The following is a 24,786-nucleotide window of genomic DNA, read 5'->3' as shown; positions in this document are numbered from 1 at the left end:
TTCAGGTAGTTTAAAAAAAAAAAAAAAAAGAAGTCCACATCTGAGCTTTTTCCTAATCAGTTCTCTCATTTTGCTAATATTCTAACGACTGTCAATTTACTTCACTGGTGCCATTTGCAGAATTTTCCAATTAGCAGGAAACCTGTTCCACTTTCTCCCATAATTACAGGGGACTCGCTTCAGATCAGCTGTGGCCAGACAGCATATGATGTGCTTGCCAAAACCTGCGCAGTGGGTTTTTTTTTTTTTTTTTTAACCTTTGCTTGAGCTGGCAGAGTTTTAACATCTCTGTTTGTAGGCAGGGAGCTCCCTTGCTAGTGGCATGTGTCAAAATATCCAAATAATTTCTAATAAACACGCCACAATGAAAACACAAATATGTGCAGGCTGTTCTTTGATCGATATTGTGTGTATGTGCGCAACACACACACACATGGCGATTAAGATCAGCTAAATATCCAGCAGCAACTTGTTTCGTATCTGTACAATATGTTTTTCTTTAGGAAACATTCACTGGCCCCTTTTTACCACCACTTTCCCGAGTACCAAACAGCGTCAAGCAGCACAGCAAGGACAGTGTTGTTCTGATGTCCTTTGATATTATACAGCCCCATCAAAAGTAATCAAGCCCTTTTTAAATGCTGCTTAAAACACCTGATATCGCAGCCATAACAATAGAGCAGCAATATCTGTTATTGTTACATGAAAAGAAAATATATTTAATAATAAGCTCATTGATTTTTAACAGCATCTCTGTGTTGCCTAATTGATGGGAAGTTGTATGTTTGTGTAGCCAACGGGGGTTATGAATTAAATATGGTCGTCCTTCCTTGAGGGATGCATGTCAATGCAAGAAAGATGGAGGATCTACATCATCTCCCCCAAGCTAAACAATCCCCATGTAACAGACATAGGGAAGTCTGAAACACAGGGAGCAGGGGGGAATAAAAAACATCCATCACTGTTTATTAAGTGCTGCTACTTGAACGTAAGAGGGGTATTGAACTGTTTTTAAATTGGAAGGAATGTAGCTAGACAAAACCTTGATGGTAATATTAGGTGGGTGACAAATTTTATTCTTTTGTCCGCATTCATCAAAGTAACAATTTGGAGTGATTTATTCCCCTTGCCCCCCCCCCAGCGTTTTTTTTAAAAAGTACATGTTTATTCAGGGTCCTTTAGTAATAAAAGAAACGCTTCTGGCAGCAGCTTCACAAACCATGGGGCACTGGATAAGATCAAAGGATTTTTTTAAAAAAAAGCTGATGGTGAAGATTTTTGAAAGTGGCTAGTGATTTTGGCTGCTTGGCTTGAGATTCTTGAAAGGGACCTAGTTTTTTAGAGGCTGGTGCTCAGCACTTTGTGAAAACTGGGTCCACTAAAGTTTGGCTTCCAAAATCATTAGGTTGATGTGGGCGTCTGAAAAAATCTTAACTGACATGTTCGTGGCACAGGTGATGGGTAAGGAATTGATTGGTGACTTGTTAGGGTTAGCCTAAAGTGGGCCAGATTTTCAAAAGCACCCAGCATCCACCCTTGAGGGCAATAGGTGTTGGTCAGTGCTGAGTGCATCTGAAATGCAGCTTGCCTGGATTTAGGTGTCTAAATGTAAGCTTGAGCTCTTTTGAAAATCAGGCAATGTAAGTACTTGTGTGAGCGGGAGGTGTTGGGTGCTGAGCTTGCTTAGAAATCTGGCTCTTTCCCTTCAGTTTTGGCCAGGTTTTCCCAGTGCAAGCTCAGAAGTGGTGAATTTGAAACTCTAATTATCTTGTAATTAAGGGGGAGTTTATGAACCTCTTACACAGATGATGAGCAGTTACAAGAGGAATCTCATTTCCTTGGATGGGACTGCGTGTATGAGCAATTGTGAACCTTTTTCTTGCACAGATAAACAATCCGACTCTAAGCAACCCCAGAACATTCTCAACTCAGGTCATTTGCCCTCTAGATGCCTAGATCAGCAGTGGATGAGGTTTTTGCTGTGTGGTAGATTTTCAGTTGCCTTTTCTTTAGTTTCGCATCCATACCTCAAACTGCCTACCTCATGACTGAGACAGGTAGGTGAGGTAATATCTTTTATTGGGGCAACTTCTGTGGGTGGAAGAGACAGCTTTTGAGCTTCACAGAGCTCTTCTTCAAGTCAGGTCAAGACCTGAAGAAGAGCTCTGTGAAGCTTGAAAACTTGTCTCTTCCACCCACAGAAATTGGTCCATTAAAAGATATTACCTCACTCACCTTGTCTTTCTTATATCCCGGGACCAACAGAGCAACAACACTGCAAATATCCATCATTATTGTCAACTGTAACTTCAGTTGGTAGTTCAGGTAGGTCAGAGATTGAGGGCCTGATCCAAAGCCCACTGAAATCAATGGAAAGAATTTCACTGACTTCGTTGGGCTTTTGATATGACCGTAAATGAACATGGAAACTCAAGAGACAATCTGGGTAAGGGCAGAGCAGTCTGGGAAGTTTGCACTGCCACAATTTGTATGGTGGTTGTTCAGTGGATGCACAGAGAGACCTTGTTGATCTCCAGCGTTATCAACCAAACTCCTTTCACAAAGATTCTGAATCCCAGATTTCCACTTCATTCCTCTTTATAAGCTCTTGTGTGACCCTTTCGGGGCCAGGTCTGTTATTTTCATGTGACCATATAGGAGTGCCAGGGTACAGATTATTGTTTATAGGACCATGACGTTTGGGTTTATGTTGCTGAGATAACTCAGCTCATAGGGAGAAGCCAAAATTCACCCACTACAATACAATATTAAGCCTTACTTTAACCATGTAAGAAATCCCATTGACTCAACTTTAAGCAAGTGTGGTCCCATTTCAACATGTGCAGTAGTGTTTGTAGGGTTGGACGTGCTCTTGTAAATGCTTACTACAAGCAAGCATAACACTTGCTACCATGAGTAATCTTAAATCAACCACTTTAAGTCAAGTCCTGTGCCTGCTAGTATTTGCAGCATATGGACCCAAGTTTATACCAGACATGCTGATAGTTCAGGGACAGATGGGTGAAAAGACCAAGGATGGAAGGATTATTGGAAAGGGGTGAGTTTTAAGGGGGAAATTGGGAGAGAACTTGGAAGACAGGAAGTGGGTGATTTTTGTTTTTAATAACCAATTTCTAGTCAGTTTCACCTTCTGCTTCTGCTTCAGCTCAGTGCTGCAATGCGTGGGTGGCAAATGTTTCAAGGGGGATGTTTGGAAAACAAAAACCCATCTTTGGAATAGGGGATGGGGGAAAGTCATAAACCATTTCAACCGATCTTTAGGTTTTTAAACTTTTGGGACTTAGACCATGCCTTCCTCTGTGTTTTTACAGCTCCTAACATAACAAGGCCCTGATCCTGATTAAGGTTTCTGGGTGATACCACAGTATAAATGATCCCTCTAGTAGGCTGGAAAGCTCTCTGAGTCCCCGAATCTTAGCAATCCTAGCGTGCTTTTCCAAACCTTCAGTAGGCCTGAGGCTATAGCGATTACATTCATGGTTGTGGGGCATCCTTCTTGCCACTTAATGGTAGAGAGAAATGCCCTTAAAAATTACTTAACAAATGAAAGTTGTGTTTTTAATTTTCTTTGTGGAGATTAAATAAAATGCCAAAAGCAGCTTCTATAAAGCACACACACACACAAACAACTGCTATGCAGTGGGCACACACATACACGTAAGTACGTTTAGGTCAGTAGTATGAGTATTTAGAATGAAGATGTGCGTTACGATAGATTTGTCTGTTGTCTTCTTTCCCCCAAATTCTTATTGGATGATGACATGTCCAAGTAATTATTTAGACCAAATTAAATGGTTCCTAATAGTTGATCCCTGGAATTCTATTTAAGTATTTTCCTAAGCTGTACCACAAACCAGTAGTTTGTTTAAACCACAAATGACTGTTCAAATACCCTGAAATGTCTCACAAACATGGAGTTAAGACTGAAACTCTCAGCCTGTTGAATCTAGGTTTTTCAGGATGAAAAGGTACATAAAACTGAGCGTCTTCCAGAGACCCCTAAAATGGCCTGGTGCACAGGACAAAGGACAGAGTTTCTGCCTTCATGTGTCAAGTTGCAGAGACTCCCAGTATGGGTCATCAGCAGTGTTTGAACCTGAGAGCTTCAGATCCACAGCATGGACCTCCACCAATTAAGTTAACTCATCTAGGAGGTTGCCCTAGTAGGCGATTATCTTCAAAGTGACCCAGCTACTGGAAGGGGATGTGTGCGTATCTTTGGTTGAGTTTTTCAAAACTGTCTAAGGTGTTCAGGCCCTATTGACTCTCAACCCCAGCACTGAGCTTAGTTTTCTGGCCAGAGCAAGACTCCCATGATGTATATGAATGCACATAGAAGGGGGAGGCCTGTTGTGACGGCTACAATGGAACAATGATGATGGTTTTCATATTCAGACCACTTTCAAAGTTTACGCAGTCAATGAGACTTAAAAACAAAACCCAGCCAAACAATTGATCAGGCACTGTTCCCATTTGTCATGTGTAGCACAGATATTTAGACATTTAAAAAAACAACCTTGCAATGGTTATTATCTTGACAGGCTGTACTGGTTTTGATGGAGCTATTCTGGTCTGCTATTGAAATCTATATTTTAGCACCTTTTTCCCCCCATCCTGTCCCCCCTTCCTTTTAAAAAGTGGATTTTGGACCCAACGGACCATAACGGCTCTGAAGCAGCTGTTACACAGTGCTTTGAGTTAATACTTCATAACAGCTCCAAAGGAACCATTACGGGGGATTGCATCAATTCATGGTCTGGAGCCATTAGGATTTTCAGACATTTTTGCATATTGGGAGGGGGAATAAAAAGCTTATGGGAAGGGAGAAAAAAGACACAGTAGCTGATTTCCAAGGACCTGATCCTCAGCGGGTATAAATCATCATAGCTTGACTGACATCAGTGTCAGTTTACACCAACTGAGGATTTGGCTGCAATTGTGTTTCAAGAAAAAATAAAGATCCCAAAGATCCCAGAGAGTTCATGGATCTAAGGGCTTATTCTACATGCAGAATTGTGCCAGTTTAAGTTAAGGTGTGATTTTTACAGTCAATTTTAGTTAAACCCATGCAAACGGCTGTGTGGACGCTATTTTATTTCCATTAAACCAGGCTTACTTCACTTAAGCTTAAATTGATTGGGAAAACCTTTATTAAATTGAAATAAGATGCTGTTAAGCTACAATAAGAGCATCCACACAGCAGGTTGCACTGGTTTAACAAAACTGATTTAACGACACTAATGCAAATTAGCGTATTGGTGAGGCCTGATGATCACATCTTTAATCCTGTAGTCCTTCCATTAAAACCAATGGAAATTTTGCGTGACAGAGAGAGACTGCAGGATCAGGACCAGGCTTTGAAGTACATAGGCTGCTTAGTACTACCGGTTCGCAGCATCTTTTTTGGTAGATAACTTGAACACATTACAGTTTATTACACAGAGTATCTTTCAAGCCAGACCTTAACAATCGAGATCCTATCTGCTCATAGTGTATGTTAAATGTGTGGGTGAGATCCTTGGCTAGTGTGAACTGGCTTAGATATGATCTCTTCTCCCCCCTACCCCCACATGGCTCTTCTCATAAGCCATATGGGTTTGCGCCAATGTCCTTAGCTAAAATAGCCTCCTCTGACCCCACCCACCTTGTCTGGAGGGTGCCACTGGATAGCTGCCCTGTACCCCTGACTTGGTTGCATTTTAGTGGTGAATTATTTCTTGCTTTTGAGATCATCTGGGATCAAATATGCTGTACGATACAAATGACAGGTTAAAATGTGTGTTGAAAAGAATTTCCTTATGGAAACATACCAAGAAGCGCAACAACTAGTGTTCCTGCTTTTGAATCATCGTAGCTAGTGAGAGGTGTGTATGCTCAAAGGTGAGAGCCCAAGGATATAAAGTGTTCTCTCATTGGATTTGACTCCAGTTGTACAAATTCCTTCAACTTTCAGCCTATTCACGCCGCACGGTGAAGGGGATGATGTGGAGTCACGTTGTTGCTGCTGTTTGTATCATGGTAGGCCCCAACCAAGATCTGGGCGCCATTGTGCCAGGTGCTGTACATATCCACAGTACGATAGGGTCCCTTACCTGAAGAGCTTGCAATCTAAATAGACAAGACAGACAAAGGATGGGAAGGGAAGCCCAAAGAGGTGAAATGTCTTGCCCCAGGTCATGGGGTAGGTCAGAGTTGGAAATAGAAGACTGGTCTCCTGAGTCTGTGTCCATGCTACCAGCTGTCCTGACTTCCCAAATAGCAGCACAACCCAACGCAAAATAAGCTTGTACGGCAACTTGGATCTTTCATTTGGGAGCTTCAGAAAATCTTGTCAAAGCTACATCGGTGTAGTGAACATGTTTAAAAACTAGAAAATCAGCAATCTGTAACTTTGAGATTGCTCTTCTTCTTAATTGTTTCATACTTGGGTGAAAGAACCGTAAATGTTTGTGATAAAAACGTGCACAATGCAATCTCTTTTCTCATGAGGAGTTCGATCCAATTCCAGTTCAAACCCCTGGTCCCCAATCTATCTGTCTGATACGTTGTGCATTCCAACAGTCTGCATGTATTCATTTCCTTAACCCACCGTGACACTGAAGGCACTGGCTCTTAGTCGAATCTCTCATCATACAAGTTCTTCCTAATGCCAATGCTACTCCCATTAGCTTCCCTTGATGTCTATTTACTGTAACAGCTTCCAAATTATTTAAAATGCAAACATCTGGCTTAAATAAATGAAGAAAACATCCTGCAAATGTTGCAAGCACTCCAAAACCTTGCTCCAAAACTTTACCTTGAGATTTATGATTGGGGTAGAAATTTGAAGAGGAAAACCTGCCAAATTCATTGTATGCATTGACTACTCAATGCACGAGGCATGTAGGACTTAAGTCAGGAACAGCCAAGAGAGAACAAATGGTGATAATGCACATGGAGCAAAAGCTTTGGAACATGGATATTTTTTAATTTTAATTTTAATATTATTTAAAGCTTTGGAACATGGATATTTTTTAATCAGTAAGCCGAAGGAAGGCTTAGAAAGCTGTGATGCAAGTATCTACATTTTAGATATATTATATACAATGTCCTGTACATCTCCAAGAGGTAACACGGATTGGACTAAGCTGCTGCAAAGCCTTTCAAGGCTAACAAAGCAAAGCTTTTTGCTCCAGAAATATATCCAACTCCCACATTGCCAAACCCTTGAAAAGTCTAATATCTTGGCTTCTGCAACACAGGCCTTATGCATTGCGTTGTATCTGGCTCTATGATCTCCAATTGGGGAAGTCTATTCGGGGAGTTTGAGGTAAGTGAGGAATGTAGACCATAGTTGCAGCACTCGGAAACATCTGGAGCCCGCACACAGTCTCATTAGGCCAACCATAAAGCTCCGCATTGCTAAAGCCTTACCTTAATGAGGTTTAAAAAAAACCCAAAACCCAGAACGACCACTTTAGGTTCTGACTGGGACATAGGAGGCTATTAGCCGTGTAATGCTCCTTGCATGATAAAAAGAGCATTAACCACAGGGCTGCCTTGTGTGGTCAATGGAAAGAAAGTTTGGCCAAGAAGGATCTGGTCCCAGATTGTTTGCATTCTTCAGCCTTCTGGAGTTCTCATCAAACAATATGTTCCAGGATCAGGCCCTTATCCTCCAGACGAGGAGACCCAGGAATCAGATGCTTGGTTTGGGATTTGGTGTGTTTCACGAGGCTAGTCCGATTCCCACAATAGGTGAGTCAATTGCTGAAATTAATAAGTGGTAAACTTAGAACCAGCACAAAGAAATGCTTCCTCCCACAGTGCAGAATTCCCTGGTGGAAGCTGTCGTGGACTCCAGTACGGCGGTTGGGTCTAAACAAAGACTGAGTAATGGTGCAACTGACAATAAAATTATGTGCAATGAACTCGTGGTCACTTATGTACGGACACTGTGATGGTCACAAGTAGATCAAACCTGTGGCCTTCCCGACCAAAAGCACAAGCCCCCACCACTCTGTTAAAGGAGTAGCTCTGCTTGCTGTCTGTATGTAGCAGGCTCCTAATTTCAGCCACTAAAACAAAATGTGATCTCACGCACTACAAGCCCAATCCTACACCCATTAAACTCAGTGGCAGAGCTTCTGTTGTCTGAAGTGGTGTAGGATCAGACCCGAGGCCAGAGTATTACATATACCTGCTAAAATGAGATTAATCTCATGCCTTAGGGTATAAATCGATCACTTTAAGGGTCAAAAAGCAGGTTTCTTTCCTCATTAACAGCGCAGCACAATCAGCTAGGTACATTGTGTGTGTAGTGAGAAGAACAATTACTTCTGTAGCACCAGGTATTATCCAGAGGAAGAATACCTGACTTAGTGGGCCATGGTTTTATGGCAAACCTTAAGGCCAAGATGTCAACATTGACGGGTGATTTTTGAATGCTTCAATTTTGGAGTGCCCAGTTTGAAACACCTTACAGGGGCCTGGGTTTTGAGGCAGTGCTGAGCACCTGCCCTCTGAAAATGAGCTCTCTTGAAGCTCATGAAGCTAAATGATTTCAAAATCATTCGCCGTTTCTGAAAATGTTGGCCTACGTCCTGGGCATCTTTATAACATTTCAGGGCAGGACGTAAATCACTGACAGGCCAGAAACAAGCAAAGTAAAATGTTCTTGAGCACCGTCAGCCTGTTAACTGAGCCAAACAAAGATGCAAAATTGAAGTAAGAGAAGAGAATCTTTTTCACTCAAACTGGAAAAGTATCTGAGCTGCATTTTTTGACACCCACCCATTGCCAGTAGATACTGTTCACGTTTGTAGTTTCTCATTTGATGTGCGGTAGAGCCCTGCAGCAGGACCAGGATCTTGCATGACCCGCTGCCATCATAGCGGGAATGGGTGGGAGTGGGATTAAGAATATTCCCACGCGGGGCTCTAATGTGTGGTTATTTTCCCGACTGAAATACTGCATCTTTCCAAGCCTCTGGCATGCATACACTATCGCAAAGGGTACTGAAAAGGTTAATTACATTTGCAAGCTAGCAAGAAGAGATGGATGAGATGTTTGGAGGGAAAGTTGGAATTACTTTAAATTGGGTGATTTAAAAAAAATATCCATACATACAGTGTGCAAAATTATTTTGTATTGCCCCCAAATATGAAACTTTTATGAATTTCTGCTGTTTTGCTAGTGAAAATTAACGGATTTTGGTGCAAAATGTTAAAGCGCAGCTAAAGATGGTGTCAGAATATTTTTTGAGGCGAACAGGAAAAGTTAAGGCTGGTCATTTTCTCTGCCTCCACAGAAGAGCAGATTTTGGAGAGGGCTCTGAAGAGGTCTGAAATGAAAAAGCTGAAAACTTTCCTGGAGCCCATGTTAGTTCGACACCACTGATGACCATTTCCACAGTCAGGGAATTGTGAGATGGTAGGAAACCCTGAAAATCAATAACCCCTGAGAGGTGTGGATGTTGAAATTTGTTGGTGGCCGCATGTTAGAACTGGAAAATGCACCAGGAAATTCTCATTACTTTGCTGCAAGAATTGACTCAAAAGAATAACAGAATATCAGTTGGCTTGACCATGTACACTGGACTGAATTGGTACACCACAGATCTGAGTTCTCGTCCTGTCTCTGCCTCGGACTCCCCGTGTGACCGAGGGCTAATATCTCTGGTCCAACTCAGCTCTAGTGTAATGCCCCTGGTGTAAAAAACCAGGATTGGGTGCATGTTCCACTGGTTTGTTTTGGTTTGAAGTCCTTACTCAGTATCTATCTCACCTATTGAGATAGATATGTTAAAGATAGATAAAGAGAGAGATCTCATATAAAAGAAATAAAAAAGCAGCTTTCTATTTATTTTCCTCTTCTTGGACTTCTGGGCATCCAATGGGCACATTAAGTGGCTATGGAAAAGCTCTGTGTATATGGCGGCCACCTAAAGCTAATACAGCAGAGAATCGTTACAGAAGCTCTTCCTCTAGGGGTATCGTCTAGCTCCAGGATGACATGGAGCAACCTGTTAGTTTGTTGCCATCACCCTGTCAGTCAGGTGGTTAGGGTTCAGTGTGGGTGGTCGGTGCGGTTTAGAAGGTCTGGATAACTTTTCTTCTCCTTAACTAACTTGGCCTTGAGTCTGAAGCTAAATATAATTTAAGCATCTAAGGTTCGTACACATCAGTCTTCTATGAGGAGACCTAAAATGGGTGAGGAGGCCGGATTGACAGAAAATGCTGAGCACCTGCCCTCTGAAAATCAGGCCCCTTTATGGCGTCCCCAGTTGGCTAGCCAAAATCGCTGGTCGTTTTTCAACGTCTTGGTGCATCATGCCCCTTTCCAAACAAACGTATCTCTTGGCGTGAGAGTGGTTGATCTCAGTTATTTGGGGTGGAACTAAGTGAAATCCATCCCCCTTCCCAAGCCATCTCTTTGCTGATTCTAAATGGTTCAATAACTTCTCAGAAAGGGAACACGTTTCCCCTGATCCCGTCCGTGTGGGTCAAACCCTGAATCCCTGGCTCAGTGGGGATGCTAATTGAGTTAAGGACTAAGTGAAAACTAAATGAGAACCTTACAAGCTGAACCTGTGTTATTTCTAGCTTGCATGATCGCTTGCTAAATATCCCACAAAATTCTACCTGTGCTCAGTCCACAGATTTCTTTTTTGCGTGTGTGGCTGCCCCTTTTCTGCACAATTAAATCACTTGTTGAGATCTCCATACTTGGTCTCCTTTATGCATTAGGGTAGCCTTGCAAGTCAGGAATAGACACCGAGTCATGTTGCTGCACTATACAATGGCACTTTTTTTTTTTTTTTGGAACACTTTGACACACATGTTTGTTTGAGACGAAGCTCTTCAGCATTAAAGCGAGACCCTTCATTTTAATCATTACTGAATGGATCTAGTACTAATGACACTTAATCGTTTCACTAGAATGATCTCCGTTGGTTTTGGCAGCTGAAATGAAAACAATTCCAAATACCATCAAAGGAGCTTATCCTCACACAGCATGTACAGGCAGAGTGTTTTGATATACAAGGGCGTGTTAATATCATATCATCTCCTAATGCTACATACGGTTCTGTAATCCTTTCCCGTCTCAGTCTATGATCTCAGAAGGTAAAAGCCCAAGGAAGAAAACATGGAGACAAAGAGCACATTAGTCTCTGCCTCTGAAAATAATGGTCTGAACGTTTGCTTCATCCATATACCTATATTAATCTTGACTTTCTTGTATCTTGTCCGCTAGTTTGAATTTGTATGCGACATCAAACATACCTTTTCACATATGTTCTTTCCAGATTTTTTTTAACAGTTACTTAGCAGTTTATAGAAGGAAGTGAATGATCTCATCAAGCTGCTTAGAAATTAAAAAAAAATCTGTGCTTATTAATTATGCAGGATTAGTCTAATTATAATTCAGCAAATTAATTAGCGACAGAAGGTGTTCTGAAACATTGGAGTACATTTGCATGTTAAATGGAGAGGCTAGTCTGTAATATATGTAAATTTATGCATGGCTTCATAGTTTAATTTAAAAATTTGCAGCTGCATATGGTATGGGAGCAGGTGAAAAGTCAGTTTTAGTTGAATGATGCTAACAAACATTGGATGCTGTCCTGTCTTTGGGAAGGAATGCACCCTTATCTGCCAATCTATAAATCTGTCAGAGGAATATAACGTTACACCAGTGCTCAGATTCAAGGTCATCAGTGAGTAGACCCATAAGTACAATAGGTGTAAAACTACAAACTGAATAGACCTTGGAGGAGGAAGGGGAAAGATGTATTTGGATCCAAGGTGCTTGGATGTCATTCTGCTTCCTCGGCAAATGAATGCATATTTATTCCATACAACAACAGTTTAGGGACACGCAATGCTCTTGACTTCATAGATGAGTGAGAGCATTCATCTGAGTGAGATCCACTCTGGCAGGTGTAAAATAGGTGCCTAACCTTGATTCTGTCTCCGAACATTCACGTCTGCCCAACGTTCCGATCTCCTGGAGTCACGGGAAAGTTATTACCAAGTGCTGAATTAATGGCAGGGTAGAGAGTTTTTATGCTCTGGCCTCTACCATCTGGCAGCAATAGTAAAAACCAGTGGACCAATCAGCAGCAAAAAGACTTGGTGTTCACAGTTCAGTAATTGGTGTTCACAGTTCAGCCTAGCATGGATTGTTTTTGTGAAGGAGGTGGTGGAAGAATCCAAAGATAAATTCACTGGGTTAGATGGGTGCCAAATAACTTAATTTTGTACTTTCCAAGCAATAGTCACTGCACTGGAGAAAATGAATGGAGGTCAACTTCTCCTCCCGCTTGCACCGCATGCAAATCTCTTTGTAGCCAATGGGGTTTGCAAAATATAACTCGGAGGCCATAGCACTACAAAGATCTGTACAGTGTAGCTACAAGGGTAAAGCACCGCAGAAGAAGGTATGGGTGTAACCAAAAATACAGAGCACTACAGAAGTTGGCATGGGTGTAACTGAGATTGCGTAGTGCAAAGTGTGGATGTAACGGAGGAGAATTTCGTCTGAAATCCTGTTCAGAATTAGTTTTCTCAGACACAGAAGTGTCATCACTGCTTTTCTATTGAGAGGACGTGGTAAAGGCACAGGTTGGGATGCGAAAGACCTTCATTTAATTCACAGCTTGATTGCAGAGTTGCTCTGTGATCTCAGGCAAGTCACTTTAATCTTTCTGTGCCTCAATTCCCCATCTGTAAAATGGGGATAATAATCCCTCCTCCCTCCCTCCCTCCCTTTGTCTGCTTTGTCTCTTTAGACTCTAAATTCTCTTATGATGTGACTACCTAGCGCCTGTAAGTGCTACTGCACAAATCAGAATAATATTTGAACCTTACATTCCAACAAGCAGCCAGCCCAATCCCCTGTTTTTATTGACTTCCTGTGTACTGACTTCTGATTATGCTAACACATTTGGTTATGGGCCAAATGGTGTGAATAATCTGGATTTTACTGTATAAATAAGCTCTCAGCCATTGTCTTGTAAGTTACTGGAAAGTTTTGGAGTAGAAGGAAAACCCAAAGGAAAAAGGGAAACTGCTAATATTGCAAAAAGCCCTCAAAAGGCTTTTTTGGAGAACAATTGCAATTACAAACACGCTGTTAGTGTTGTGTTTCATTTTCAATTCGAGCCCATAGAGTTCAATTATTATTTTCATTAATGGTGTCAGATTTTCATCAGAGTGCAAAAAAACAAGGAGGTTTTCCTTGGAGATTCTCTTTCCTAGCGAGTGTTGCCATGCAGCACTGAAAAGTGCCTGTGTATGTCACAGGCAATGCACGCTCGTGCAATCCCAGTTCCTTGAAGAAGGGATCATTTTGCTAGACCTCATAAGTGAATTGTTTACCAAATGGGCGAGAATCGGAGCCTTGGATTTATAGGTCTGTTGTTGTCCGCTGACAGCGGACCACAATCTATTTCAGAGAAGAAATTAGTGTATAAAGCAAAAAATGTGCAAAATATGTGCCGATAAACATTGCATTTACTGAGCTGTATGTGGCTGGGCTTGGGTGGTGTGTTGTAGCTTTACATTTGATTATTCTTAGTTTAGAACTTAAATGAGCTCTTAAAAACACCCCAGCCACAGGACAGCAAGGAATGTTGTGTTTTATTCTACAGCAGGAGTGGCCAAATTTACTGAGCCTCATACAATAATCTTCAGAAGTTCGAGAGCAGCAAGACACACACAGCCTGCCCCATGGGGCAGTGCCTGTCAGGGCATGGGGTTTCTGCCCCCATGACTCTCTGTGGGGCTAAATCCCTTAGACACCCCCCTTCCCCCGCAGTGCAGAAGCCCCTAGTAATAGAATCATAGAATATCAGGGTTGGAAGGAACCTCAGGAGGTCATCTAGTCCAACCCCCTGCTCAAAGCAGGACCAATCCCCAACTAAATCATCCCAGCCAGGGCTTTGTCAAGGCTGACCTTAAAAATATCTAAGGAAGGAGATTCCACCACCTCCCTAGGTAACGCATTCCAGTATTTCACCACCCTCCTAGTGAAAAAGTTTTTCCTAATATCCCACCTAAACCTCCCCCACTGCAACTTGAGACCATTACTCCTTGTTCTGTCATCTGCTACCATTGAGAACAGTCTAGAACTATCCTCTTTGGAACCCCCTTTCAGGTAGTTGAAAGCAGCTATCAAATCCCCCCTCATTCTTCTCTTCCGCAGACTAAACGATCCCAGTTCCCTCAGCCTCTCCTCATAAGTCATGTGTTCCAGTCCCCTAATCATTTTTGTTGCCCTCCGCTGGACGTTTTCCATTTTTTCCACATTCTTCTTGTAGTGTGGGGCGCAAAACTGGACACAGTACTCCAGATGAGGTCTCACCAATGTCGAATAGAGGGGAACGATCACGTCCCTCGATCTGCTGGCAATGCCCCTACGTATACATCCCAAAATGCCATTGGCTTTCTTGGCAACAAGGGCACGCTGTTGGCTCATATCCAGCTTCTCGTCCACTGTAACCCCTAGGTCCCTTTCTGCAGAACTGCTGCCGAGCCACTCGGTCCCTAGTCTGTAGCGGTGCATTGGATTCTTCCGTCCTAAGTGCAGGACTCTGCACTTGTCCTTGTTGAACCTCATCAGATTTCTTTTGGCCCAATCCTCTAATTTGTCTAGGTTCCTCTGTATCCTATCCCTACCCTCCAGCGTATCTACCTCTCCACCCAGTTTAGTGTCATCTGCAAACTTGCTGAGGGTGCAATCCACGCCATCCTCCAGATCATTTATGAAGATATTGAACAAAACTGGCCCAAGGACCGACTCTTGATACTGGCTGCCAACTAGACGTGGAGCCATTGATCGCTACCCGTTGAGCCCGACAATCTAGCCAACTTTCTGTCCACCTTATAGTCCATTCATCCAGCCCATACTTCTTTAACTTGCTGGCAAGAATACTGTGGGAGACCGTGTGAAAAGCTTTGCTAAAGTCAAGGAACAACACATCCACCGCTTTTCCCTCATCCACAGAGCCAGTTATCTCATCATAGAAGGCAATTACATTCGTCAGGCATGACTTGCCCTTGGTGAATCCATGCTGACTGTTCCTGATCACTTTCCTCTCCTCTAAGTGCTTTAGAATTGATTCCTTGAGGACCTGCTCCATGATTTTTCCGGGGACTGAGGTGAGGCTGACTGGCCTGTAGTTCCCAGGATCCTCCTTCTTCCTTTTTTTAAAGATGGGCACTACATTAGCCTTTTTCTAGTCGTCCGGGACTTCCCCATCACCCCACCATGGGGCAGAAGCCCTGAGCTCCCCCAGCCCAGTCTGGTAGGCGGAGAATGGGGGGTGGGAACGTGGGAGCATACTCATGCTGAATTTTAACTGTAAAAGAGCTACATGTGGCTCACAAGCCCCAGTTTGGCCACACGTGTTCTAGAGAGAGAGAGAGGATGTGCGAGGAGGGATAGTTTTGTGAGTAAGGCACTGGACTGGGACTCAGCAGAACTGTGTTCAGTTCCCAGTGCTCCACAGAACACTTGGGGAAATCACGTAACCCCTCTGTAAAATGGGGGTAACAGCAGAGATCAGTGCTGGAAAGCTAAGGGACAAGGAAGGATTTGGAGGAGAGAGAGGTAACTTGGTAGAGATGTAGGTGACTGTGTCAGTCATAATTGGTAAGGATGGAGTCATGAAACTAATAGGGGAATGAAAGCTGAGGTTTAGGAAGAGGAAGAGCCTGAGAGCTGGGCAGAAGGAGTCTGAGGCCTGAACTGAGACCTAGCTATGTCACTCAGGGATGTGAAACGTAGTAAAGCTGACCTAAACCCTGGGATAGACATTGCGAGGAGGTGGACAGAAAAACCACTTTTGTCACTGTAGCAAGTATCTACACCCTGGTGCTGTAACCCTTGCCGTGGCCCATACCCTTTGTCTAAAGCAGGGAAAATACAGGCAGGCAGAGCAGGGATTCAAGAATGTGGAGGACAGTTCCTGTACATATTACAATTGAATGAGGACACTGGATCAGACTCTCTGAAACCCCCGCTGCATCTCTGCGCACCTCCCTCATGCAGGTCTGGCTCCCACTGACGTCAGCCGGAGCCCTGAGCTCAGCACTTGCTCTGACTCTACACCGGCAGCGTAGGGCTGGTTGGAGAGAAGAAGTGGGGCTGCCGTTTGGTGCCCCTGTAGCTCTATCCCTGTGGATTGGAGCAGGCGATTTTATCTGATGGGAGTGAAGTGCTCCCTGATTTTCCAAAGCAATGTCGGGGGCACCCTAGAATGGAGCCACAATGTGCCTGCTTAAAAAGCCTCTGTTGTGCAAATGGAATCTCCGCATGGTCTCGTGCCCTGAGCACAGATCCGGGACCGAGTCATTTGGTTTCTATTCCCTCGGCCAACAGCGGCTCCCGCTACAAACCTGGGCAAGTTACTTGACCTACATGGGTTGGTTTCCACATCCGTAACCTGGGAGGGGGGAGGTTAGCAGCTAGCACAGAGGAGTGTGGTGAAGATAAATTAACTGTTGAGTGTGTAGTATCGTACAACTGCGAGGGGGTATTCTTGTAGCATCCGTCACTATTTACACCAGTACAGTGCACGTATGACGTAGATTACTGTTGTGAAGTGCCCCATGCCTGTAACTGCTGAAGAAGTGGGTGGTCCTCTGATTGACTCCCTAATAATCCGTGCTGACATAGAGCAGAATGACTCCAGCGAATAATGTGCAGATTATACAGAAGATATTGAGATATTCATCAAGATGATGATATCCGATAAATGCAATTAACCAATTTTAAACCCCTACTTAAATTGTGCAAGACCTGAGTCCACACCAAAGCAGGGAATTCAGAATAAACCCTTCCCATTTGTCCTGTTGTTCCTTTTGTGTTGTAGCATCGGGTTAGGTTACGTGTCGCACCGACCTCAGAGCCTGCCGTTCCAAGACACACATGGGTGACTTAAGAGACTACTGAGACCCTGAGTTCAGAATTTCCTTGCTTTGGTGAAGCTGGCATCAAACCCTTCATGTTATGATCCTTCTGACGTGGTTCTTGGGCTGTTTAATATTAATATAGTTACATTAAAACAAGGCTATTCAAAATAGCAGCACAGCGCTTTTCTTTTACATTCATGCTCTGACTTTTTGGTAACACTTCAGTTTCTGGAGGCAGGATGTCGTCATCTCACAATCTCCAGGTACATGATAGCATCATAGGATTTGCGGGAAAACGTGAAGTAGGTACATTCTTGTGCGAGAAAGTTACTAGGGCTGTGAGTCCGAGTTCCACAGCAAGCCAAATAAACCCAATTTGTCTCTGGATTTGCTTTTCAAGTGCGTTTTTTTTTTTTTGTTTTTTTTTAATGCCCAGGAGAGCCACTTACAAGGATGAAATCACATCTCTGGAATTCTCCTGATATTTCACCTCTGAAACAGCGGCACTATTGTGAGCAGGCAATCAAATGGTGAGAGGAAGGGTGGTTAAGGCAGAGGACTGAGAGAGCTGAGTTCTTGACTCAGCTTTACAGTGGACTTGCCATGGGGTGGGGAGCAATTCCTCCCCCCTTTCTGGCCCGCACTTGCCTCATCTGTAAAATGGTGACAGTCACCCACATCTGCTGGACCTCAAAAGGCCTTAGGGTGGCTAAATGAACTGAAGTTTATAAAACACTTTAGAAGCCCCAGGACGGGGCTATCAAAACGTCAAGTCTTTCTGTGGCTCCAAATGGGAAGACTGACAAGTCCCAAATCTTGTGGGTTGGTTTGTTTGTTTTTTAATAGATTGAAAAAATGAACTTCCCTCTGCTGCATGTTGGATTGCTCTTTGGTGCCCCAATCCAAACGTCGCTGGAGTCATGGAAAGACTGCCACTGATGTCAGTGGGCTTTGAACCGGACTCTTCTTAATCCCTGGAGAATAGAGATTAAGAAAGGATAGGCATCGCCACAGCCTTCCACAGACACAGCCTTCCACAGACACACCCCACCACCGCCGCCATGATGCATGGAGGCATTCCCATTGAAATGTTAGGTCGTGCTCCTACGGGATTAGGAGAGTGAGTGTTGGAAAAGACCTGTTAGACTGGGTCCCACCCGGGCAAATGCCAGACAGGAGGCCCTGTCTGTAGCTGTTTGGTTTGCAGGGAGTGGCAGAGGCAAGAACTCTCCCTGCATGATGTGTCTGCTGGGGCCCAAATAAAAGGTAATTGCAGGATATTTGGGCCCTGCAACTTAAAAGGGAGTGGGGCAGGCATAGTCTTTTTAAATGCCAGGGAAACCAAGAAAGTGGCCTCTCTCCGCCTGATCAGAATCATGTTGGCATCATTGTCAGTCTTTGGCAACGAGCTTGGGATCAGGTCCTGACACCAGCATTACCCTCTGCACATGCGTCTGCATTCAGGTCCGGTTTCTGGTCCCCTCCAGATCTCTCCACAATTCTGCCCAATCTACTTCTCTGAGGTGAGAAGGTCATTTCTCTGCCTCCACTTCTTGCTCTGTCTTCTGTCCCTTCATCTCGTTCTCCCTCTCCCAATGGCGTCCTTTCTTCCGTGCCTTTCCTTACGTGTCAGACTGTCCTCCCAATTAATCATTGCTAAGTGCCCTCCCTCTGCTTCCTCTGGCTGCTAAAATCCTGCCTGGTCCTCAGTGCCACAAGCTGTAATGTCTGTACGTTGCACTTTATTATTTCCCCTGCTGTATGTACTTGTGCCATTAAACCATAGCGCTGTGAGGTGCTGACTGCCCTCTGCTCTGAGATTAATGGAAGCTGAGGGATATCACCACCTCAAAGGATCGGGTCTTTAGAATATAAGCATTTGGTAGAGGAGAGCTGATTTCACTGGGTTTTTTTTAATAGTTATATTGTTAGTAGTATTATATTAGTGCTTAGATATGCCAGCTGAGATCTGTGCTTAGCTCTATGTACACCCACTAAGAGGCAGTCTCTGGCCCCAGTTTACAGCTAGGAAATGGAGGTTTGGGTAGATTAATAGATTCTAAAGCTAGAAGGGACCTCTGTGATCACCTAGTCCGACCATCTCCTCCTATATAGCCCAGGCCATTAAGTGACTTGCCCAAAGTCACACAAGAAGTCGGTGGCCAGGCTGAGAACCAAATCCAGGTCTCCTGGGTGCTAGTCCAGTGCCCTATCTACTAGACCATTCTCCGTTTCTGTATACAGAGCCTCGTAGTGGTACAGTACTTTACCAATAATTGGTGACAGCAGGATACTAAAACAGATTTTTGGTAGTATGTGCAGGGTCTTCCAACATGACCCCTCCAAGGCCCTCTCTGGTTGTGGACAGAGGAACCTAATCTGAGGAGGAACAAAAAAGAATTTTAAAAAATGGTGGCCGAAAACATCTCTTAATTATTTTTGATGCACATGCATTAAAATACCCAAGTCTTCTATAGCCCTGCCAGATATTTAGTGGTAGTCATTCAAAGTTAGCTTGCTTGTCCCTCAGTACCTCGAACGCTGATACACAGTATGAATGAGCCATATCTCTCACTTTTTGGCTGGAAACTCAGCAGTCTGCTAAACCCATAGCGAGCATGGTTCTTATGGAGGAACAAAGGCCAGCTAAGAAAGAGGGTCAATTTTTTCTTTTCTTGATGCATGTGTGGGTTAAGTCCAAAAAGTTGCTAAAGGTTCTAATTTAAAAAAATTAATAAAGCCCCTCTGTAATTCTCCGGTTACCCCTAAATCAACTTCATTCAATGTTAAGCCTTGCCTCCTCTGTTTCCTCCACCAAAAAATTTCATTTTTATGGTAATGCCTCAATAAATATTAATGCCTTTCCCAGATGCAACCATTTAAGATATATATGGATATATATAATGACAGGCCAAATACTTTATACGGGTGCCCAGTTGCAGTTAAAATTGACTGGAAAATACCTGAAAGGAGAGAGTGAGCGACCTGATTCAACTGGAGGAAAGATGAAAATTCCTCTGTGCATGTGTTTAAGTCTAAAACCAGGGGGGAAACATTAAGCACATTAGTATATCCACTGGGCTCTGAAGAAAATATAAATGTCATAAGCCACAATGTAGGCAATGGCAGAATAATACTAGAACGCTAAAATATTAAATACCCTGGCTAAGATTTTCAGCGGTGACTCTAATGATGTTGGGGGGCCAGCTTAAGACACTTTAAAGTTTGATTTTCAGCAGGCAGGGGCTCAGCATTTCCTGAAAGTCAGGCCCCTTTAAAATGTCTTGGATGGGGCACTGCAAATCACTAGTTGTTGAGTATCTTGGGGCAGATCCCCGAAGCCTCAATGTGCTGGGGTGCTGAGCGGTCTCCGTTCCAATGAGGTCAATGAGAGATGAGGGCTCTTGGCATCTCACAGGGGGTGATCAGGCCTACAAGGAGCAATGAATGGTTTTCTTTAATTAAAAAAAGAAAGTTATGGTCTAGATCTTCAGTTGGTGGCTCAGACTTCAATGGAGTTTTGCTCATTAACACCATCTGAGGATCTGGCTCCAAATATTTTGGGTTTGGTTCCCTTCCTGGGTTCTAAGAGGCTCTACTTGGGTTGAATTTCTGTCTGTGTGGACCTACGTGAAGAGAAAGAGGTAAAAAAATTGAAGTTGGAAATAATTTTTCTGATTAATTTAGCCCTTATTTCCATTTGCCTGTTACCCACAAACAGGTCATGATTCTTAAGACTTTGTTTGCAATTACTCTACGAATAGTTAGCTTATGGTTTGTTGGCAAATGGTCTCCAATATTTGTTCGGGATAGTTGCTTGCTTCGGTCACATGACATTATTTGTTTTCCCAGCTTGGATGACCTAAACTTCCTAAACAGGAGAGGTCCTGTTGTCTTTTTGCAGATTATCTGCCAGCATTTGTAATGGTTTGAACGCAGCAAAAAGAGTGTTTGCAAGCGAGAGCGTTTCTGGCTTGAATTTGCAAATATTCCCGCGTGCTAGTATGCACAAGGGTTTTTTCTTTCTGGAAACATATTTGCAAACAAAATGTTTCTCGCCAAAAAATTCAAATAAAAGGGATCGTGAATTCCACACCAAAAGGAATCAACTGGACTTATTTGCAAGAATATTAGTGAATATGTTTTTGCTGCATTCACTCAGCTCTGCTCGTAAAACATGAAGTTTTGTATGATTTTGGGTTCTCTGTACAGCCAAGTGACTAGGGCTCTGTTCATAGAAGTTTCCCTCTGACAACGGAGCATTGATCCATCTTCCACTGCTGAACTTGAATACCAAAGTGAAAAGAGACTGCAGTACGGACACTGGGCTTTTACCTTTATCTGCAGCATACACAGAACCAAGAATTAATACAATTGTGAGCAAAGGGAAAGCGAGCAGCAAATGATTGGGCTAAAATGATAGTTTTCCTTTGTGAAACATATGAGAGAAAGGGTCAGAAAAGGTTCAGACTGGTTTAAAAATAATGGAACCCTTTAGTGCAGCAGAACCCCATAGGAGGGTATTTTTGTTGTGGGCCCATCTTTCTAATCTCTTCGGGGCGGGGGTTGTGGGGAGGATTGCCGTTGTTATTTTTTGAGACACATAGAAAGGAATCAGATTCTTAAGTATTTATTTTGTGTGCTGGGGGGAGTGGATGTTTGAGAGGCGTAAATAAAAAGTGCGGTGAGGAAGCCAAGTTGATTTCTGGTTTATTATTATTATTATTTTGTTGTTGGTAAACCCTGGAAAATATACATCTTTCTCCTTTAAAGTTCTAATTCAAGGCATGAATGTGTGAGTTCTGAAGGGACTTTGGGACTGCGGTAAAAAATCGTTGTCATAGTAACAGAAAGGGAAATAGGCCTTGCTCACCTGGGACTTTAACTTACTGCAAAAGCTGATTTCTTTTTCTTTTTTTTTTCTTTTTTTTTTTTTTTTTTAAGAAAAGCACTCAGCAAGCGAAATAAATAAATAAATTGTTCACTGTATTCCATGCCAATTCTTCAACTATTTAAAATCTCTCTCCTATACTCATGCGTCCTCCCTCCCTCTCGTAGCCTACACAGATTTTCTTGTCCCAGTTCAACCTGTTTTGTTCTCCAAATGTAAATGTGCTCTGAGAACAGAATCACGGAAGTTGTGCACATTCACGATGGAGGACACTTTAAATATTTCTCATTTGTCACGCTGGGATCGTGATAGCATGGTTGGGGGGTATTTTGTATCTGAAAAGTGAAAATGTTTGCAAACGGTTGTGTTAACCCCTTGCACTCCTGAAATTCATGAGTCTTATCAGTGCAGCCATCATTAGAAAGATGGATTTGCTTATTCACATGGAAGGGCCTGTTGAGAACGGCTCTCGAGTGATAGCATGTCAAGGCTGCGCAAAATCCAAGCACTGTGGTTCATAACGTTCGGCAGTTTCTGCCTAGAGTGCTGGAAATGCAACTTACATAAATGACAACCTACGACCATGCAGAATTGTAAAGTACGAAGGATCGGTGTATTTGACAGAAAAAAAAAATCATTGATAACTTTGACAGCACCAGCATGTATACCTACTCTAAATCATCACCTATATTCTGCATTGGGTCTGCTATATTCCCTTAATTTCTATTTTTGTCACCCTTTCTCTTACTATTATGTAAGATTGTAATTTGGACGGTCAACAGTTCTGTTTATCTTTAATAAAAATTTAGTAACTAACTGTCAACATGAAATCTGGTCAGCTTTTTTTTTAATGAGCTTAAAGTAGTTTCAGGTCTTTCACCTGCCCCAGAGTTACCCTGCCAATTGTTGTGGTTTTTACAATAGCATTATCCTCCGATGTTGTTGCACAAAAGACCTACGCAGACAACAGAAGAAATAAGGGAAACTGGCTAAACAGAAAGGGCAGTCAAATACACAAGTAAGGACACTTCAAAAAATAGAATGCCAGATTCTTAGCAGGTATGCGCCAGTGTAGCTATGTGGAGCTAGGCTGACTTACACCAACTAAGGATCTAGCCAAAAGAGGACATTTAATTTCCTATTTCATTTAGAATCACATTAGATGTTTCTTATAAGTAACAAATTTCAGCAAGAAATGTGATTTATTTTTAAGTTTTTCAGACAGTCTGGTTTATATACCCTCACGTACATCACGATGATGCACGCTTGCATCAATGCAAAGCAGGTAAAATAATACTAGATGTTAGTTTCTTGTTAATAGAAGTGACACAGTCTTTTCTCTTTGCAGATTCTTCTTGAAATTTTTCCTCAAGTGCAATCAGAATTGTTTGAAAACAGCAGGAAACCCCAGAGACATGAGACGTTTCCAGGTAAGCGTTCGGAGACTTGACATTAAGTAAGTTGTCTGCTTTCCTTTCTTTCCCCCCATTCTTTTTTTCACCTATATTGTTCATAATAAACAAGGTGACAGTAAATGATAAACCGCTTCAGATATTGTTAAAGATTTTCTTCATTTGCTGCATTTAAACCTTTTTTTCTTCTCCCCCCGCCCCCTCTGAATCCCCAAGAGGGGGCAATGTACTGTACCAACCAGCGGTGGATATTTGATTTGACACCCTCGGGCAAAGCACTCACACCCACAGCAGGGATCATGTTTGTGATACTTAGATGCCTCAGAATTTTTCACAGTAGCTGTGTACATGGTACACAAGCACCCCTCCCTTCTACTCCCCACTCTCCCCCGCTTTTTAACTCTTGCATACCCTCCCTTTCAGCCTCTTTAAAAACAGCAGCCAAAATAGTCATGGTCACTTTAAGATCTCACACGGCAAAGCAACAAGACCCATGGGACAATGGCCCAGCTGCTTTGCAGAGAAATCTGCCACTGGTTTCATCATCGCTGTCGCTGATGTATTGAGAATACCAGCTAATAAAACCACAGAGGGAGGTGAAGTGTGTCAGGTTGCAAACCCTGGTGAAGAGAAAGGCAGACACCGTCTCTCCTCTCTCACCCCAAATATTTTAAGCAACTAGACTTAATAAATAAATATTGCACCTGTAATTCATCCCTCGCACAAATGATAACCATTTCTAATGCTGCCTGGAAGCACTGCAGAGCACTCTCCGTGGTGAGAAAAGTGACATTCCAGAGGTCACCGTAGAAATGTGACCTTAAAAATGGCTCCTCCGTATCCCATGTACAGAGAGACAATGTGGTCTAGTGACTAGGTTACCGAATTGCAACTCAGGAAATCTAGGTTCTGTCCCTGACTCTGACACACTGTGCAACTCTGAGCAAGTCATTCCATGTCTCTGTGCCTCAGAGTTCCTACCTGTTATATGCGGATAATGCAGCTCACTGACCTCTTTAAATCTCTTTGGACCTGATTCAGGAAAGTACTTAAGCGCATGCTCAGGTGCTTTGCTGAATCAGGCCCTTTGAGCTCCGCAGATGCAAAGGACTGTCTAAGTGAGTGGTGCTATTATTTATTATTGATATTCCTGTTATGTCTGCTCCTTTCATCATCTGTTCTATCGTCAGTGACGGAGGATCAGCTGGGCAGGGGAAGGTTCATTGTCTGGCTGATATGCAGGACCTGAACTTATGAGAACTGGATTTTGTTTCTGACTGCCACAGACTTCCTGTATAGCCCTTTGAGCAAATCATGCCACTGCTCTGTGCCTCAGTTTCCCCATTTGTAAAATGGGGATCATATTTCATGGGAGTTATGTGAGGCCTAGTTCATTAACTTGGGTATCTAGATATTGCAGTGATGGGCATAAGAGAAATGCATAGAAAGCCAATACAGCTCGGGGAGAATAAGCAGTATTCTCTGTACTCATGTATCAGCAACAAAATTCTCAGCCAAGCTGCTCTCCTGCAGAGGCAGCATGGTCTAGTTGGGAAAGACAACA

General features: G+C 43.0%; 1 protein-coding gene across 2 annotated transcripts in view; it reads left to right on the top strand.

Annotated features, from left to right (window-relative positions):
• EBF2 (EBF transcription factor 2) overlaps nt 1-24,786 on the top strand; it is a 177,544-nt gene that overhangs the window by 102,509 nt on the left and 50,249 nt on the right. For both annotated transcript variants that reach the window (XM_084615097.1, XM_084615096.1), the window contains exon 7: nt 23,159-23,240. In XM_084615097.1, the coding sequence (XP_084471223.1) occupies nt 23,159-23,240 (82 nt within the window). The remainder of the gene's footprint in view (nt 1-23,158; nt 23,241-24,786) is intronic.

The sequence above is a fragment of the Lepidochelys olivacea genome (assembly GCF_965140295.1).
Source record: "Lepidochelys olivacea isolate rLepOli2 genome assembly, chromosome: 26".
NCBI lineage: Eukaryota > Metazoa > Chordata > Testudines > Cheloniidae > Lepidochelys > Lepidochelys olivacea.
This window is presented reverse-complemented; position numbering and strand designations above follow the sequence as displayed.